Below are 17,803 nucleotides of genomic sequence, written 5' to 3'. Positions count from 1 at the left end.
GGTGGAGTGTCTCCTCCCTGTCCAGGCACAGCATCCGCGGGACTCGGCCCCTGCTTCAGCACGGGATGGGCTTGAAGGTTTTCTGGGTGTTCTCACGCAGGACCAGGTCGTATCGGCACAGCTGGGGTCTGTGTGGAAACACGGCCGAGAGTGAAAAAACGGCGCTTTTTTTCTGTCGTCTCCCCACGTGCTGGAGGCCTATGTAAAATAAGTCATCTTCTCAGGAGAACTGGCTCCAAGTCCACCTGCAGTGAGGTTGGCTTTAAGACAGGGATACCTTGAGCATTATGCCACTCTGTTCTATTTGCTTGTGGAAAAAAAGGAACAAAAAAATCCAGCAAATAAACAGGCACTGGCTGCAGAGTCTGTGCTTACCTTTAAGCCAGTCCACACCTGTGTCCACCAAACAAGGTGGTCCTTCCAGTTCATCTGCTTGTTCCTGCCCTTTCCCTGCTCCTGGCATGAGGAATTCTGCCACTGCTCTGACCTGGGTCCAAACATTGGTCTGGTTCAGCCAAAAAAACGGAGGAAATACTTGGGCTTTCACTGGGGAAATATGAGCATTAGCCCTGGCACCGGGAAGGGGAGAGGCGATGACTGATAGTTGAAGTGTTGAAAGTCCTGAACTGTGCTTATGGCCTGTGGCAGCCCCTCCTCGGGGAGAGAGGGCATCCTCTGATTAAATATTTAGGGCATTTGTGTCTAGTTTTAAAAAGACTAAATGTATAGCTGGGGCTGAAAGCGACTCTAGAAGTGTGGAAGAGACAGGGAGTGGCAGCAAGGGAGAGCTGCAGGACTTTGTTTAGTAGATGTACACAATCTTTTCCTTGTTCCAAGGTAGGATAAGGGTAGCAGACCTCATGAAATGCAAAGAAACATGTTCTGTAGCTCTGTATGTCTTTTTGCTTTGCTCTCCTTACCCTGTGATCTTCCACCCTTGTTTTAACCCAAGTTTAAAGCACAGTGTGGTGTCCACATAGTGTCCTTGCACACAAGGTCAGCGTAAGAGATTCTGTACTTGCTGAGCTCAGGCAGACCTCCCGACCTCCAGAGGTGGGAAGCTTAAGGGTAGGACAGCAGAGCAGACAGAGGTTAATGAGGTGGTAGAAATCTCATCAACAATGGCCTGGGAGGTACCTCCTGATGTTGTGGGTACCAGTCAGGGCTTTGGGGCAAAGCAGCCAGCAGCTCCCAGTTGCTGGAATTCCAGGAGTAAATTAATCTCCCTGCCTCACTGGCTGTAGAAATTGGCTGGGATATAAAATGTGTATTTGAGGCTGAACATCTGTTCTTCCCAGAGAGCTGCATTTCCCTTCATCCCAGAGTTCAGGCCTGGGCAGCTTCTCAAAGGTCATTTTCCTGACCAGAGGTTAAGGTGTCAGGCCATGTCAGAGTCACATCACATGTGACATGTTCCCAGTGCAATGACAGCCTCTGTGTTCAAGTAAATATTCAGCTGTAGGATTCCATTAAAGAGGAATTTATTCCCAAGATATGTGTATGAGAATTACTAAATGTAAAATCTAATTCTTCTGCACAAACTGCACAAACTCAGCCAGGCCAGGAATCTGGGAGATTGCTTTACTTCTGTCCAGTCTGCACCCACAGAAATGGTTTGTTTGTAAACATCCGCTCACCTTTCTGGGTTTGTCAGCGAGCGGAACCTCATTTGGAGAATCCTGAGCTTGAATTTTGGGCCAATGACAGATCCCGTGGAAAATGTCAAGGAAATTCTTTCCACAGTTTCAAGATCCTGGTCAAACCCAATGAGCAAAGTGATTTGGTTGTACTGCTGGAAGGTAGCAGCTTCTCTAGAGGTAAAGCAGACGAGAGAGAGTGTCAGAGAGTCACCAAGGGAATAGCACTGGTTCTAATGTAGTCACTGTAGTATTAGAAACAGGGCTGGGGGAGGAGGCCTGAACTTGTGATTAGTTTCTGATTTACAGGAAATGGGTATGGATTCAGGTCTCCAGGTGTCAACCTGCTCAGCCACTTCTGCCCTCATTTTTTTGGGTTGGAAGTGGGGACACAGAGGTTGGATACCATTTGGCCCCAAACCAGGATTTTCACTGTGATTCTGCTTTGGTCCCAAGTGGCCTAGACCCAAGTGATATTTGTACCTGGCTGTCTGTGCAGGCCTGAACACTGAGGAGCCTTGAGATATGCATGAAATCTGCACTGGCCTTGGTGTGGGAGTGATGCTGATTGCTCCAGTGCAAGCAGATACCAGATATGGCTGAGGGAATAGGCACTTAGAGAAACATGGGAAAACTGGTTGTGCAGGTTTGTTTGGCTGAAGTGTGGTTAAGATCAATCAGGAATTTGCATGTCACATAAACACCAGTCATTAATTTGTCTCTCTGAGTGGAATGAATTGGTTTTGGATGAGACATATTCAGGCCCAGGTTAATCCCCAGCGGTCTTGGGCACTGGGAACTAGAACAGAGCACTCCCTGGAAGAGGAAGGAAAGAGAGGGAAATGTTTTTCCTTCTGTTGTAGTGGAAGCCTAGGGAAGCTGTGCTGCTGGCTGATATTGTCCACTTCAGTCCTTAAGATGACAGAGAAGGGCCCAAATCAAAAGGCTGGGCTGTCAGGGGCTGTGTGCTGGGGGAGGCTGTGGGAATTCCATAGGGCCAGGAAATCCCATAGTCATGTGTACTAGCAAGTGTCAGCAGAGAAACTGGGGGAGGATGTGTCACCTCCTCCCAGATGCAGTTGTACCAAGGGATGCACGAACACTTAGAGATGCTCAGGCCAGTAAGACTTACGGATTGACTCTTGATTCTGCCTTTCTCCCAGCTTCATCAACTAGCATGATGCTGAAGGTGCCTCTCCTGGTGTCTTTGTTCCATGTGATAATATCTACCAAGTAGTGATAGACTGAGGGGAGAGAGAGTGGGTGGGGTTAGACCCTGTGGGTTCACTCTGCTGTCCAGGCTGTGCCCTGTCTGGGAGCAGAGCTGCAGGTGGAGGATGGACACAACCCCTGCAGTTTATCTGGAAAATCCGTTTCTCCTCCCTGCTCTCCATCTCGCTTCGCAGAGATTTCAGCCAGAAACACTAGGAGGTGTCAGGAGAGCACTACAGCAAGGGTTATCCATGCCGGCTGGCCTCTCTGTATGGTTCCCAGCACACTGCCTTTCACTGCCTGCCTTCCCCCTTCACTTCCAGACTGTCTTTTCTTTCTTCTGTCCCTCTCTGAACCACTCCATTTCTGTTCTTCATACCTGTCATTTGTCATCTCTGTCATGGAGCAGAATTGTCTGTTCTTTGATCTGTGAGTCTGAATTCACTTGCTGACCAGCACTGGAGCTCAGGCCATAATCCCTGCCCATGCCTGGTGTGTTGGCACTCACAGGGATGAGGAGAAACCTCGGTGAAACCTTTTTTTCCACAGATTCTCCCCCTCTCCTTGTGGCTCTCACTTTTCTCCAGGGTGGCTTTTTCACCTGTACAGCCTGTCTTTCTCTTTTATCATTCCCACACACCTATTACTTTCACAAAAGAATGGTGTGTTGCTTTGAAACACAATTTGGGAACTTTTATACTTAATTTGAAAGTTCTCAACCAGTTTCCTGGTTGAGCAAGTTGGCTTTCCCAGCACTGGACAGGTTTGCAGGTAAGGAAGGTCATGGCAAACCACAGATGGACACAATTCCATCCAGCAGCCACTGGAGTTTCTAAAACGCAGATAACCATCTCTGCTTGGCTGCTGCTGAAGGAGGCAATGCACAGGGAAAAATCATCTCAGGAATCTCAGTCACTTACTGCAAAATGGCTCTTTGTCCGCTGTATCGAAAAACATACTTGTCACTGGATGGCTCTGTTGTGTTAAATAGCTTTTCCACTCATGGGCATAATAACCTGCAGGTGACAGTTTGAAAATGAAACGGAGTTACTGCACAGGTAGGTGAGCCACTAAATGGCTGAAACCAAGCACATATTTAAGAAATAGTGCATTGTGTTCCAGCTGCCAGGTAGCACTGTGACACACATCCTCCTGTACTCCAAAGGCTTAGGACTGAATATGTCTGGTTACTGTTCAGCACTTTCTTGGAGCTGATCTGTTTCCACATCTCTATCCGTGGTCAAGAAGGATTTCATTTTGCAGTGCAGAATGAAAATCATCCCCTTGACTCTGTCCGTTCCTTTCTGGAAGTGTCAGGTGTTTTAGCATCAACATTTCAGAGCTGCCAGCCTGAGGCTGGGCTGGCTGGGGCAGACGGTCCAGAATCCCCTTTGTCCACCTCTTTGCCATTCCTTTTACAGCACAGAGGGGTTTGTGGTGCTGGGAATTTACTTGGAAATCTTATTTTAGCAAGAACAGGCCCCTGTCCCTCAAACTCTGCAACTGAGAGACTTTAATTCACTTTTTCTCTGACTTTAGTGTAAAGATCCCAAGTCTAGTTTTGGCTTTTCTAGTTCTGGATCCCTTACCTGTGGATTTCTGTTCTAGATCATAACAGGATGTGACATTACAAGGAGCAGGCCTGAGAGACCTCAAAAGACCTCAGTGGAAATAACTTAGATGCTTTTACAAAGCACCGTGTTGTGTTAGTCCTTCAGCAAAACATCACCCTCCAAGTGACAGTGATGAAAGGCAGCCCAGTATTCAGGATGGGTTGACATTCCCTGGATCCTTACCTAGGATGGGGCATGGCATGGGCCAGAAGGGTTCGCAGCTGGTGCATTTGCCATTCCTGTAATTCCTGTACGAGTTGCATGGGTATGTGGTGATATTGCAGCTCTGTGTCAGGGAGGACAGGAACAGGAAAACAGACCTCTGGTGGTCACATTTAAAATACTGCAGTCCTTGATCGTGTACAGGGAAGAAATGTTTCGTTAGCAATCCTTACGCCTCAGGGAAACGGGATTAATGCCCACAGGACACACCAGTGGGCAGTCACTGACCATTCTGAACCCAACAAATTGCACTGGGGAGCAGCACTGGGCTGTGGCAGAACAGTAAATGGGCAGCAGCCTCTCCCTTTGAGTGCACTCAGCTCTGCCTGTATCTGCTTTGCTTTTCTTTTTGTCTTTTTGGTTTTAAAAGCATTTGTTCATGTGGTTGCTGCAGTTCCAGAGAATCCAACTATGGATCAAGTTCTGTCTCTGGTGCTCTCTGTATCTCTTTGAGCTCAGGCCTGACAGCTGGATATTGCTTTTAGCTTTGCACGTGACCTTCCATTTTGGTGTAAAAAACTCTTCAGAAAGACATAACTAATAAAATGAGTTGTTGCATGAGCAGCAAAATGAGTGAAGCCTCATTTCCTAGGGATTTTTGGCTCAGCCTGGTCCCCAGTGTAGATTCTCTTGGGTCTGATAAAGGTTGAGTTCACAATACTGCATTTCCTTCTGTAAGGTATCTTCTTCAGCCAGCTTTCATCAAACCAGTTCTGCTGCCAGGCTGAAATGAAAAAAGCTTTCTTGTGTTCAAGACTAGGGCTGTGCCTTCCAGACTGCACTGTCTGTCACTGCCAGGGAAGGTGCCTTGGCTTTGGGATAACTGCCTGCTCCACATTCATCTTGAACCTGTTTTCTGAACAGGTCCTTGCCACTGCTAGTCCTTGGGCTTTTGTGTGTTACAAGTAATTAGAAAGAAAAATCTCACAGATTTTCTGGACATAGACACAAAATGAAGGCATACATCTACCTGATGACTTTTTGCACAGAGGATTAATCCCACTTGCACTGTGACAGAGGCACAGAGATGTCACTCTGACTCTCATGTCTGCCTGGTGCACATCAGCTAAACCCCTGTCACACCAGTGCTGAGAAGAGGTTGCTGCCATGGCTTTCCCAGAGTATGGATTTCATGTATTTTCTAAGCAGTGATGATTATTCTCTGGCTTTCTCCTCTTTTTCTGATTGGAAACATTTTGTCAGGGTTTGTGCAATTCAGGGCAGGATTAATTACCAGAAAATATTGTAAGTGGACAGCCTGGTTGGTCGGTCCCGCCGTTGGGATAGAAGTCAACGTGGCCCAGTGCTTCTCCGTATCCCAGTCCTAGCAAAAGGGAATACCAGGGCTCAGAGAGGGAATATTAAATTGTAAAAAGCACAAGAAGGAAATACTGATGAAAAAATAGTAGTTATTTAGCTCTAGGATGCCTGCTTGTACAGCAATACTAATGTCATCCATCTGTTTAGGCAGCAGGCCAAACAGTTGTGACCCAGCTGGGTAATTTTAGCAATGGTATCAAGTACCTTAAATAAGTCCATGCACGCAACAGTACAAAATGTGGGGGTTTGTGTCACTTGTATGCAGGAGAGGAAAAGGGATGTGAAACCTGGCTATTGCTGTGCTGCTGAAATCTGACTTCCTGGGAGGGCTGGAAGAAAAGACGCAGCAATTAGGTGGGAAAGCCAAGTGTTAGGGGTAGGGTGGCCATGGGAGCAGCATGGGGGGCTTGGCATCGCACTGCTGGCCTGGCTGGTGGGTCTGGAAAAGGACAGGGCTGAGGGAGAGTCCAGATTTGCCCTAGAGGAAGGTTTAGCTCTTAGGAGATGGGATGGAGACTGGAAGCATCATGCAGGGAGCCATGGGCTGGGGATAACTGATCTGCTGTGCAAGGCATTGAGCTGTGGGACCGGCTCTGGAAATGCAGCCTGACCCTGGGGTGGGACGTTGGTGTGTCCTGCTCTGGCAGGATTGTGCTGCAGGACCTCCTCTACCGGTTCCTAAGTCCTTGTAAGGCATGGGCCAGGAGGTTATTACTGCTGTCAGCAGCAGCATGTTTTGACATGCAAATAAACCAGCAGCTCCTGAGGGAGTGCTGGGAACAGCGTGGGCAACACAGCGCCCCAGAGCCTCAGTGAGGGAGTCTGCTGTGCTCCTGGGCCAAAGGAACGAGGACCCCCAGCACCGGTGCCCACCAGCAGCCCCCCTTCCCCGCGCTCCCAGTCAGTCTCTGGGTTTCCGTGTAAAGGAAGGAGGTGGAGTGTCACGTACCGTCGGTGTCGGAGTGAATGACATCGACAAACTGTGCGTCCGTGGGGTCCAGCCTCTCGCTCGGCGCCGTCCCCCGGTACAAGGGGCCCGCGGGGTCAAGGCCTGCAGCACAAAGCCATGGCTGTGGCATCGCCTCACTCGGGGCTGTCCTTCCTTGAGGCAAGAGGACTGCTGGAGGAAGGCTTACCTGTGATTCTTCCCAGCATGCCATCAAACATCTGTCCCACAAAGCCGGAGATGTGTGCTCCCAGGCTCACTCCTATCATGTGCATGGAGTCAAGGGACGCTCCATCAATCTGAGATTTAAAAGTACTCGTGGTCATGCGTTTTCGGAAAATAAAAAATTGTTAGGAGGAGGAATGTAACATCTCCCAGAGTGTTCCACTCTGTGTAGATAGTCCCACAGAGCAGCCAGCATTCCTGTTTGAGGCCTATACCTCAGAGAGCTGTGATGAGAGTAGTTCAGGCAATGGTTGTATTTTCCTGGGGCAATGACTACAGGTGTGGACAGGAACCACTGATGGGCCCCAGCAGTAAAATTCCAGTTGCCCCACATGTGGTGCCTGCAAGGAATTAGCAGACACTATGATCCTAATGATCCAGCATCCTTATTGCCTGTGCAAGAGCTTAGAGGAGCTGTGAACTGTAGCTGATCCCCATAAGCTGCCTTTGGATGTATAGAAAGTGGAAGTAGAGTTTCTATGTATGGGAAAACATGTCTGGAGAGTTTTGTACCCAGAAATGTAGAGACTTAGAGTGTAAACTGAATATTGCACCAAAATACCATTGTACCAAGTCCAAGGGTAGGATTTGGCACTGCAGTATACATGCACTTCCAAAAATTAATGTATTCCTTTTTGAGGAGTTTCTATTCCCAGACATCCTGCTGGTTTAAGCATTTCCTTTGTGCCCTTTACATACTGTGCCTTAATGACTGTATCATAGCGTGAGTGTCCAGCTTACCAGCATTTCATCTATAAGTTTCTTCAGAATCTCAGCAACTCTTCTGCACTTCCTGGAAGCATAACTGTAGATGAGAGTCGTTGCCCCCTGGTTCCAGTCCACAATGATGACGTTCATGTCCTCTACAGAAAGCAGGAGATGCACCAGGTCAAGGATCCAGACCGGGGCAGAGCCTGTGGGTCGGTACCCATGGATGATGAAGGTGGTTTTCTTGGTCACATTGAGGTACTTGGAGGCTGTAGAGTGGATCTCCTCAGCACAGGTTGGGTTCTGCCGCGTGTAGAGCAGCAGCTTCACTTTCAGCTCTGTCCCTATCAAAGCATTCCCAAAGCTGAGGGCTGTGAATGCAGGACATGTCTCCTGAGGATCTGAAAGGAGCAGAGTGGCAATTGGAGTTTGGCACCAAAGGGTTTTCTTTAGCCTGTTGTACCTGCTAACCCTGCACAGGGCAGGGAAATGTGTTGTGAGTTGTCTGAGCACAGAGGCTGCTCCTGTCTCCTCTCTCCCTCTCCTCTCTGTCATGCTCATGACTGAAGTTACCTTGGAACTTAAGTTTTCTTGCCATGTTGGAACAAAGAGAGCAATCACGTCTTTTTGGAGCAGCATTCCCTGAAACACCACAGCCCAGCTTCCTGTGGCAGCTGGGAGCTGGCAGGGACTCTCTCCAAAAATCTCACTGGTGTGAGGAAGGTATTAGAGACCGACAAGCAGGATGGTTGCTGTATTGGTTTGTGAGCACGCCCAGGTGCTCTGGACAGGTTCTAGGCTAAACAGGTGTCCTCAGGGTTGGTTTCTGGAGCTGCCAAGCTGCAGAGAGTCTTGCCGTGGTGAGGGGCAGCTCAGTGCTTCATTTGTATGTGCAGATGCAGCCTGCATCTGCAGGTATTCCAGACTGCAAAATGGGGCACCCTTGACTGTGTGAGATGGTAATATACACAGCTTTATACACAGCTGAAGTGTAACTGAATTTGATGTAAGTGCTGCTTGATGGGATGGCCTGTGCCACTGGAAAGCCTGTCTTTGTTCTTTGCTTTTCCAGCAGGACACCAGCTGAGCCTTCAGAGCCCAATACAGTCTCCAGCAGGGCACTGGCAGGGAATGGAATAACTGTCTCCAGACAGACACTGCTTATGAAGGCCCTCCCAGGTTTAGTAGCCTCTTCCTGGCTCACAGTCCTTTCCCTCAAATCCTCGTAATCTTATTGAAGAACCTTGTGGGGGAGAGTGTCTCTCTCACACATATGTCCTGGGCTGCAGTAATTGTTCAGCCTACAGTTCCTAGAGGAATCTTCCCGATCTTTGCTGCTTAAAGGACTGTGCAGTAGGTAGCAGGGTTTAGAAAACCTGCAGCTGTAAGGTACTGATGCTCTAGCAAATCTCCAATGCTCTGTGCATTTTAATTTCTGAATGATGAAACTCTCACTGTTTCTATGAGCAACTTTCCCTTTTCTCCTACTCGGGAAATCAGGAGCATGAGAGTGATATAAATGCTATGTGCCCAGCACATAAAACAATCTGCTCAGTTGCCACAGTTCTGCTAATTACTTTGTAGGAGCCCCAAGAGCTCCAGAAATAAAAGTTAATACGCTAAAAGGATGTTGCAGTTAAGTCCAACTGAATATTTTTAATTGCTACCATAAATTTAGAAATAAATTTTAACATCTGAAATCCATGGAGTCCTTCCTGTATAAAGCCTATGGTAACATATGAATGGTGTGACAGGAGTGGTGGGAAATGAGCCCTCAGCCAGGCCCAGTGAAATCAGAGGCCTTTGAATGGAGGGTGTCCTGCCTCTGTAATGCTTCACTCAGAGCTCCCAGAGCAGTGTGACTCTGGGCCCTGCTCCCAAGAGGAAAGGTGAGCTGGGTGGCTGCCTCCTGGCCAGCCTGCTCTCAGCTCATTCTTACAGTGCCAAGATGCTCCAGGGAAACAGCAGCAAGAGTTCTATGACACTGCTCTTGTGGAGATCCCAAAGTAACTAGCTGAGAAAAATTAACATTTTTTGCTCATGCACACCAGCTCACACAGTGAGACTCAGTGACTGTCCTCTAGGTGCTACTGCAGCACAAAAAACCACAACTGTGTGTTTTACTAATAACTAGGCATTATTTTAGTTACTGTATAGTAGCACTATATAGTGTTATTAATTATCCACTGCCACTGAAGCTGTAGCAATACAGGCAGAAATGCCAGGCAAGAATTGCTTCTGTATGGTGCAAGATTGCACCAATTGCTGAATTTGTCTCTGTATCTCCTGCACTGTGCTGAGGCTTGCCCAGAGGAGCACTGTTTGTCATCAGAACAGCCCAAACCTTCTGGTACAGAAGTGCTTTCAAAGAGCTGGTCAGCATTTGCTGATACCTAATACAGGGTCTGTATAAAGGGCCTTGTTATATCTGCACCAGGTCTGTCAGATTGGTTCTGTTTTGATTAACAAAATCAAATCAGTGCTAATAAGGGGAGGAAACCTGGCAGCTTCTCTTCTGGCAAGCTGGTGCCAACCCCAGCCTCATCCACCATGTGTTCAAAAACTGACAAATGAGGACAGCCAGTTATCCTGGCTTTGCTCTTCCTTCTGCTAAGCACAGTGACTCCTACCCAAATGACTGGAAGTGTCTTTGAAACTCCAGGATGACTGGGGCAAGTGGCTTATTGAGATTTACTCTGCAAGCAAATAGGTGAGGTAGAAACTTATCCTCTGGCACTGTACTTAACCCATGCCCGACAGACCACTTCCCTCCATTAAAGGGGAATGAATATGGCCATTAACCCAGCATGCCAGTAACTCATTTCCAGCCCTGCCTTAGCTTGCTAGACAGTCTCTGGCAATCCCCATTCTCCTTCTGCTCCGTTTTCTGATATGTAAAATAGTAGGCAAACACTGTTCTGCTGGGCAAGGTGCTCTGATCTCCGAGAACCTGTAGCGGGGAGCATAAAAATGTGTTAAATCCATGTACCTGCCTGGGAACTGGACATGTTTGGTCTGGAGCCTGAGATCAGCCTCAAAGGTGCTATTGCAGCAGTGTAGGTATCTTCAGAATAACTTGGTTCTGAAGTTTTTTATATATATATATATATATTCTGAAGTTATATACTCCCAGGTGGGAGTGTTGCAGTCATGGGAACAGTCCCAGGCAGACTCCTGGTATTTACTGCAGTCAGTGCTCTTAAGGCCTGCATTCCCCTGGTCTCTCTCATTCCTTTCTAGGAGATGATATTTGGAGGCTTTTTGTTTGATGGTGATCCTATGGACAGGCAGGGTTTGCCATGCTGGTGTTTTGGGGCTGTGGTACCTAGCTGTCTGCATGAGTAAAGTAGCAGCTGAGGTTTTTACCAGCCTGTCATCTTGCAAAGGGAAGTTCCAACAGATTTTTCACCTCAGTGGGTCAGTGGTCACTTGGCTGGATGTGTGGCTGTCCCGGCTGTGGTCCTTGGGACACAGAGCTGCTCGCCCAGTAAGAACCTGCGTGGAGCTCAGGTGAGCATGTCGCCACTTCTCTGTCTGCAGGAGCTCTGGTCCTCCAGCCCCTGCCACCTTGCCTGGTCTTTGTGCAGTGTGTGTCATCAGACTGGTCTTAACCATCAGCAACAACTTTCCCCATTTAAGCATATTTCACTACCACACCACGAATCTCGGGAGCATTAGTGCAGATTTCCATCCCTTTTCCACAGAGAGGGTGTACCCTCCACTCTTAAACTGTCCTCAGTAGCTCACTGCATTTCATCAGTGCCTTCTCACAGCATTCTCTTTCCCCACTTCTTGTGACTGCATTTCCTACAAAATATTAAACAAACCAAGCAAAGGCAACCCTGAGATTACTCCAGAGGACCCAATGAAACACAAGTTAGTATTTAGAAGAACACTGGGTCTTTTTAACCCTCTTCGTTTTCCCTGCAAAGCAGAGAGCTGTAACTTGCCTTGCTCCCGTGTGTATGCTAACACAAGGCAGTACATTTGTTTATTTTTACACAGGTTGGTTCTTGTAGGGCTGTGAGGCTATCAAATGGATCTTACTGTTCATAAATGGTAATTCATCCTTCGCCTCTGTCATACATGACACCCCTGAGAAGAAATCATTATTCTCTGAAGATTTCAAATGACATTTTCGGTGTCAATGGATAGTACTTATATAAGAGAAATGTTCGCAAAGGGAGGAAAAGATAAAAAATACTTCTGGTTTTCCATTTGGAACTCTTAGAACTGACTACATTCATGTAACCAGCATAATTTGCTTTGCCAAAATAAATAATGCTAGTGAGAAACCCTAGCAAGTACATTCATGTTGCCGTAAAACACAAAAAATGTGTTATATGTGACAAAAACATTCAAAACAAGCAGTTGAGTTCTTACCTGTTTTCACCCCATACAAAAGGTAGATGAACACAACACACAGCCTCAGCATATGGACTTCCTCATGGAACTTCTAAGGGTAAGAGATTTGAAGGATCCCACAATTTCTCTGGCATGTGTCTGCTGGCTCTGACAGCAATTAGCTTGCTTTTTCTTCTGCCAGTAACAGTAGGTGTGGTGAAAGGAGGAAGTTACCAGCCAAGAAATGAAGACCAGTCTTGGGTTATACAACTGAAGCTTCTTCTTAAGAAGGTGGGGCACCTTCTATTTTAGCAGGTTTCCTTAATTTAAATATAGTTTGCCCTGGGGGATGACTAATCAAAGACACAAATGGGTTGGTATCACTCTGTGAGCAGCAATTTGACTACATGTGTTGAAACTAAGGAAATTATTGCCTATTTGTCTTTTGCAAAGAATGTCAGGATGGTTGTAGGTATCTGCAAATCTGATAAGCATCTGGGCGGGGCCGGCGCTTGGTTTCACAGCGCCCTGCCTTTGGAGAGCTCATGATGATCCCTGATCTCCCATGTCCCTCCTGCTCTCCCAAGTGCCACGGTGCAGAGTCCCTTCCACAAATCCTGTCACCACCTCAGACAGGAGACAGGTGACAGCACTGTGTTGTGACAAAGGGAAGGTACCACTTCAAGGTGTCTGGCTCTCCACTGGGCTCCCAAGCAACTGCTGTCTTGGATAACACACAACTGGCATTCCCACATTTTCTCACAGACCTGCTGGAACCTCATGAATTCAGCTCTAATTCAAGTAAGGAAGGCTTTTTCTTTCCTTGCTGGATGGGAGGAAGAAGATGGCCAAGGAAAGACAACTGTCAGGGGCAGGAAAGGTAGTCTGAAATTGGAGCTGGAAGGTATAGGCCAAAATTGGGAAAACGAGGGTGGTGGGAAGTCTGTAAAGGGATGAGAAGGGAGGGAGCAGGGATGGCTGCTGGATGGAAGTTGGGTGGTAGCTTTGCCTGGTGTTTTCTTAGCAAATTCTTCTAACATAGGCCAGGGAAAGGGAACGTGGGGTGGATTAGAAATAACTCCTTAAGCCCAGGCTCTGGTTTTTTTTCCCCTGGTGATGACCCAATGAGGAGCTGAACTATTACAGCTCCCAGCTGCATAGCTGGTTCTTTGGTCCATGCTATACTTACTAAGTTTTTTGACTTTGCTAATTCTCAGGTTAATCCTTAACTCTTCCTGCTGTCTGCAGCTCCTTCTCGTTCAGACAAGTGTGTGCTGCTCCTCTGGTGCAGGCACGGATCACACTTGAGGCAGAGCATGTGCCTAGCACGATTCCTTCACAAGCACCTTGAGCTCTTCAGCCTCAAGCAGCTCAGCAATCTGAGTCTCACTGAACATGTGCCATGCTGTGGTCCCATTTGAAAATCACCCAGGCAAATGTTGGGGCCTGTTATTTTGAATAGGATAAACACTGAGAAAAGACACCAAATAACTTCTGCGGATCTAGAAGCTCCAGTGCTTTTTTTTCTGCTGCACTGGCAAAAGAATATAATTTAAACATTGTTTTCCTTCCAGCTCCTTTCTCACCTCTACCAGTAATCCTAAACTCTGTCAAAATATTTTCTCCTTAGCAAGAAGTTCTGCCAATGGTGAGACGGAACTGGTCCAACAGTGAAACATGAAGAACAGAAGGCTTTTACCTGTTGCAAAAGACACCTGAGAATCAGAGATAAAATAAGGTAAATCGAGAGGGCCTTGCCTTTCATCTCAATACAAAGAGGGGTAACAATTTGCTGCCTGAAGCTAAGCCCTACTTGTTTCTTTTTTTTATTTTGGATTTTCATTTCCCATCTGAGGTTGCTCATCCGAGTGGCTCTCACTTCAAGAGGCCCTACACTGGGGCTGGCAGGTTCTTCCTTGGAACTCTCAACCATCCCTCAGAAGACCATGATTTTGAGTAACCACCATTTCAGCATCAATTAGACTGTCTGTTCACTGTACACATTGGCAAGCATTCCCAGGATGTCAGCACTGGAAATGCTGTCCACTACTACCGTCAGATCCTGAGAGCAGGAATTCAAGTGCTTACAGGCTACTCCCCGCTCTTGATTCTGCTGACCAACCTTTCACACCTGCCCCACACATCCTGCCTCAGCCACACACTTGTTAAAGATGGCAACAACTCACAGCTATTTGGGTTTTGTACACTGAAATCTAGACAATAATCCCACTGTGAGCTTTGAAATCAATTGCAATTTGAGACAGTAAAAACTTTTTAATCATGTGTAGAAAACATTTAAGATCAGAATTTTCACCAACTTAAGAATAATTTAACAAAAACCATGAAATAATCTTATAAGCATGAAACATTTTGCACTTGGCTGTGACACGTCAGAACCTCTGCTATTTCACATTCAAGAGACAAGCATTTTAAACTCTTCTCTGTGAGCAGAACCACTGTTGGAATCTGGAAGTTTCAGAAATGTTGTTTCCTCCTTAGGGCAGCTTATGACAGCAATGGTCAGCTGAAAAATATTTTTATGTTGCATTCTTGCATCCACTGTATGAAATCCCACCGATTCACTAATTTCCTGTGGGTGGAATATTTTCATGGAGATACTGGAGAGCCAAATCTGTCCACTTCATTTCTTGCTCTTTCACAGACTCGGTGGTGCCGCCGTTGTCTTGCTCTGGTTCAGGGAGCTCATTCTGAGAACAAAACACAGGTACAATGCATTCCACACGTAATACACCTCCTGAAAGCAGCAGGTTGTTACTATTTGTATGGATAGATATAAAAACCCACAAACGAGACCAGAGGGTGCACCTGAACAATAAATATCATACATACTGATCCACATAAAAATATTGCAGAGCCCTGTCACAAACAGTATTCTTTTCATTTGAATATGGTGCTTAATCTGAAAGGTAAATTGTTTTCCAGGACCCTGGGGCCTTTCTATACACTCAGACTGCACACACAGTGAGGGAGAATATACAGCAAATGCAAAGGAAGTAAATAACAGTACAATGCAATTATTCCATTGTTTGTTTGCAATGTGCTGCTTCTGCTGTTGCCAAGAATACAAATACTGCAGACAACTGGTTCTGTAACTTGTTACTATCCTATGGCAGGTGAGAAGGCCTTCCTGTCTGTGTGCTGGACTCAGGTGTGGCTGTGCTGGAGGAACAGCAAAAGCCAGAACCCCCTGCCAGGTGTGCCACTGAGCCGCTCACAGCACAGTAAGGGGAAGGAGAGTTTAACTGAGATTTCATTTTCCTTCCTTCTATTATTTGTTCTCTGTCTTGCTGTATTGGTGTAGTCACACTGAGCATGTGCTATTCTGCCAGATACCATTTGGGCTGGAATTCTGAGTTCTAGACCTCTGGAAATCCCAGCGTGAGCTAAATAAAATGTTTCAGCTTTGAAAACAGTGAATGATTCATGCCCATTTGAGTTCCCAGAAATGTCTCAAGTGAGCACTGGGGCAGATTCTCAGGACAGGCTCAAATACCACTTTCACAGCCATTCTGGTTGCTCCTTTGCAATCTCCCTGAGTAAGTCCCCTGTGAATTCATGCTGGTCTTTCCATGTGATCAGAGCCATTCCCATCTCTGGGGATCTTTATATCCACAGCCAGGCCTTTCTTTCTATTGTTAGTTGGTGAGGCTTCCTTCTCTGGGGCTGTCATCTGTATGTCACTGTAAGCCATCACAAGATGGCTCTAAGGGAAGAAACAATAATGTTTCGACTCAGGGTGAAGGCAATTGTCAACAAGGAACCTGTTTATGATACTCAGCTTACCTAATAAAGGTTACCCGCAGCAAAGGAGGGTTTGGGCTCTTTTAGCTGAGAATCACACTTCTGCAAGACGCTTCCCTCAAGCCCAGCTCTTGGCAGGAAAATGTGTGCTGTACATACGGATTTTGAGTTGTGCAGCTGCCCCTCGCCCTCTCTGAAAAGCCACTGGTGGCAGGGCTAAAGCTTGAGCCACGTCACAAATTTGGAAATCTCTGTGCTGAAAGAAACCAGCACCCCACAATCCCCATGGCTGCTCTATCTGTGCTAGCTGGGGTGAAGCTCATGTACCAGAGAGAACAAGGAAAGGGGAAATCCTCAGCTACCTCCCACTTCCTTGGAAGTTTCAAAATAGCTAAGGAAAGGTATCACTGTGGGAGATCTGAAGCTTCAGCTCTGGGCTCTGTGGGATCAGCAGGAGCTTTTCCCCTGCTGCCCCTCTTTGGCCTCACAGCTGTACCCTGGATGAAAGGAGAGGTGCCATGCCTTGGGCACAGCAGTGCAGACAAGAGTCCTGCTGCACCTGCCAGCCCTTCACTGCTATCCTGGAACTGCCAACAGCAACACTGTATCTGGAAAAGACTGCTTTGAAACACCTATGGAAACCTCTCAGCTTCTTTTAATAGCATTGCAGGAAGTGGAAATAAAGTGTAACTAAGACTGCAACTGTCAGTGTGAGACTGGTATCAAACACCAGGAACAACAAAGGGAAGCAGAGAGAAAGGATAATTCTACTTCTTCCTGTTGCCAAACCCAGGACAGTGCAATGGGAAGGGCACTCCAGTTCTGAGAAGATTCAGCAACTGGTCAGGGGAAGAGGGACAGAAACGTCCATGTCCATGCACACAGGAATGACTGGCATAAAGGGCAAGGAAGGAGTCAGATCCAGGAGCCTTTTGTACACCACGAGCAACACTGTGTCTTTTCTTGGAAGGGTCTGTGATAAACACAGCAGCCTTAACTCAGATTGATACGTAGCAATTCACCTACCAGAGGGATGGCCACATCCTCGTAGGGCAATTTATCTTCCCTCCATGCATCATCGATCAGGTCCAGGATCCTGCCATCCCTCTGCACCTCACTGTCCATTGTCGCAGCGGGTCAGAGCAGCTAAATCTGTGACACAAAGCAGATGCTGTTTTAACAACATCCCCAGCCAAGGAGCTGCAGTTTGGACTACAGGCTTGCTCCAGGTTTGATGCAATCCATATGAAGCTTAAACTTACAAGGAAAACCTTGATTTTCCTAATCTACTCAAAAAGGGGTTAGAACCACAGGAGAAGAACTTAATCTGAAAAGAACTCTATCAAAGTGAATTGCAGATTGATATGCATCAGAGATGAATATATACAACCAGCTGGTTATTGTTAATGATATATACGTGCATTTATATCTACTGACTGACTTTTAGAAGTCTTAATTTGAGTGAGTTTGAGCACCTAGAGCTGCCCAGGACCCTTTGCTGCCTGCTGGCTTACAGTCCCTGACCAGTGCCGTGCCTCACCCACACCTTCAAACGTCTGGAAGTGTCACAACAAAGGACTTGAAAGTACCCAGAATCCTGCCCGAACCTGAAGTCCAGTTTCCAGTGAAACAGAAGCAAAACGAGACCTATCTTTCAGCCCCAGCTACTATAATTACTCCAGAGTGTTTCATTGTACTCTGCCCTCCTTGAAGGGTCACCTCAGGCCCTCGCCCCGGTGTGACCCTGCAGGGCAGCAGCAGCAGGCGGCTCGATCCGGAGGGTACGCGAGAACTGACACTCATTCAAAAGCAAG

At 47.0% G+C, this 17,803-nt stretch overlaps 3 protein-coding genes across 5 annotated transcripts in view; 1 reads left to right on the top strand and 2 right to left on the bottom strand.

Annotated features, from left to right (window-relative positions):
* Nucleotides 1-6: 6 nt before the first annotated feature.
* Nucleotides 7-12,489, bottom strand: LIPH (lipase H). Of its 3 annotated transcripts, none has more exons than XM_017729414.1 (10): nucleotides 12,267-12,488; nucleotides 7,917-8,284; nucleotides 7,141-7,249; nucleotides 6,954-7,055; nucleotides 5,919-6,008; nucleotides 4,646-4,813; nucleotides 3,770-3,865; nucleotides 2,770-2,881; nucleotides 1,638-1,811; nucleotides 7-198 (listed from the first exon to the last, which is right to left on the bottom strand). In XM_017729414.1, exons 1-10 carry the CDS (start codon nucleotides 12,316-12,318, stop codon nucleotides 93-95), a joined length of 1,377 nt encoding a protein of 458 aa, XP_017584903.1. In that variant the 5' UTR covers nucleotides 12,319-12,488; the 3' UTR covers nucleotides 7-92. The 3 variants fall into 3 exon arrangements, with proteins under 3 accessions (XP_017584903.1, XP_008628247.1, XP_017584904.1); XM_008630025.2 differs by having other exon boundaries at nucleotides 7-128; nucleotides 12,267-12,486; XM_017729415.1 differs by lacking the exon at nucleotides 4,646-4,813 and having other exon boundaries at nucleotides 12,267-12,489.
* Nucleotides 12,490-12,823: 334 nt separating this feature from the next.
* The window catches only part of CEP63 (centrosomal protein 63), a 27,467-nt gene continuing 22,487 nt past the window's right edge, over nucleotides 12,824-17,803 (top strand). The window contains exons 1-2 of the mRNA XM_017729412.1: nucleotides 12,824-13,028; nucleotides 13,858-13,965. The gene's annotated coding sequence lies outside the window, so the exon portion shown is untranslated. The remainder of the gene's footprint in view (nucleotides 13,029-13,857; nucleotides 13,966-17,803) is intronic.
* On the bottom strand, nucleotides 14,472-17,141 carry ANAPC13 (anaphase promoting complex subunit 13). Its single transcript, XM_008630023.2, has 2 exons — nucleotides 17,016-17,141; nucleotides 14,472-14,935 (listed from the first exon to the last, which is right to left on the bottom strand). Exons 1-2 carry the CDS (start codon nucleotides 17,112-17,114, stop codon nucleotides 14,810-14,812), a joined length of 225 nt encoding a protein of 74 aa, XP_008628245.1. The 5' UTR covers nucleotides 17,115-17,141; the 3' UTR covers nucleotides 14,472-14,809.

Source organism: Corvus brachyrhynchos, unplaced genomic scaffold (assembly GCF_000691975.1).
Source record: "Corvus brachyrhynchos isolate BGI_N302 unplaced genomic scaffold, ASM69197v1 scaffold63, whole genome shotgun sequence".
Lineage (NCBI taxonomy): Eukaryota > Metazoa > Chordata > Aves > Passeriformes > Corvidae > Corvus > Corvus brachyrhynchos.
Note: the sequence above shows the minus strand (reverse complement) of the source record. Positions and strands in the feature narration are given on the sequence as shown.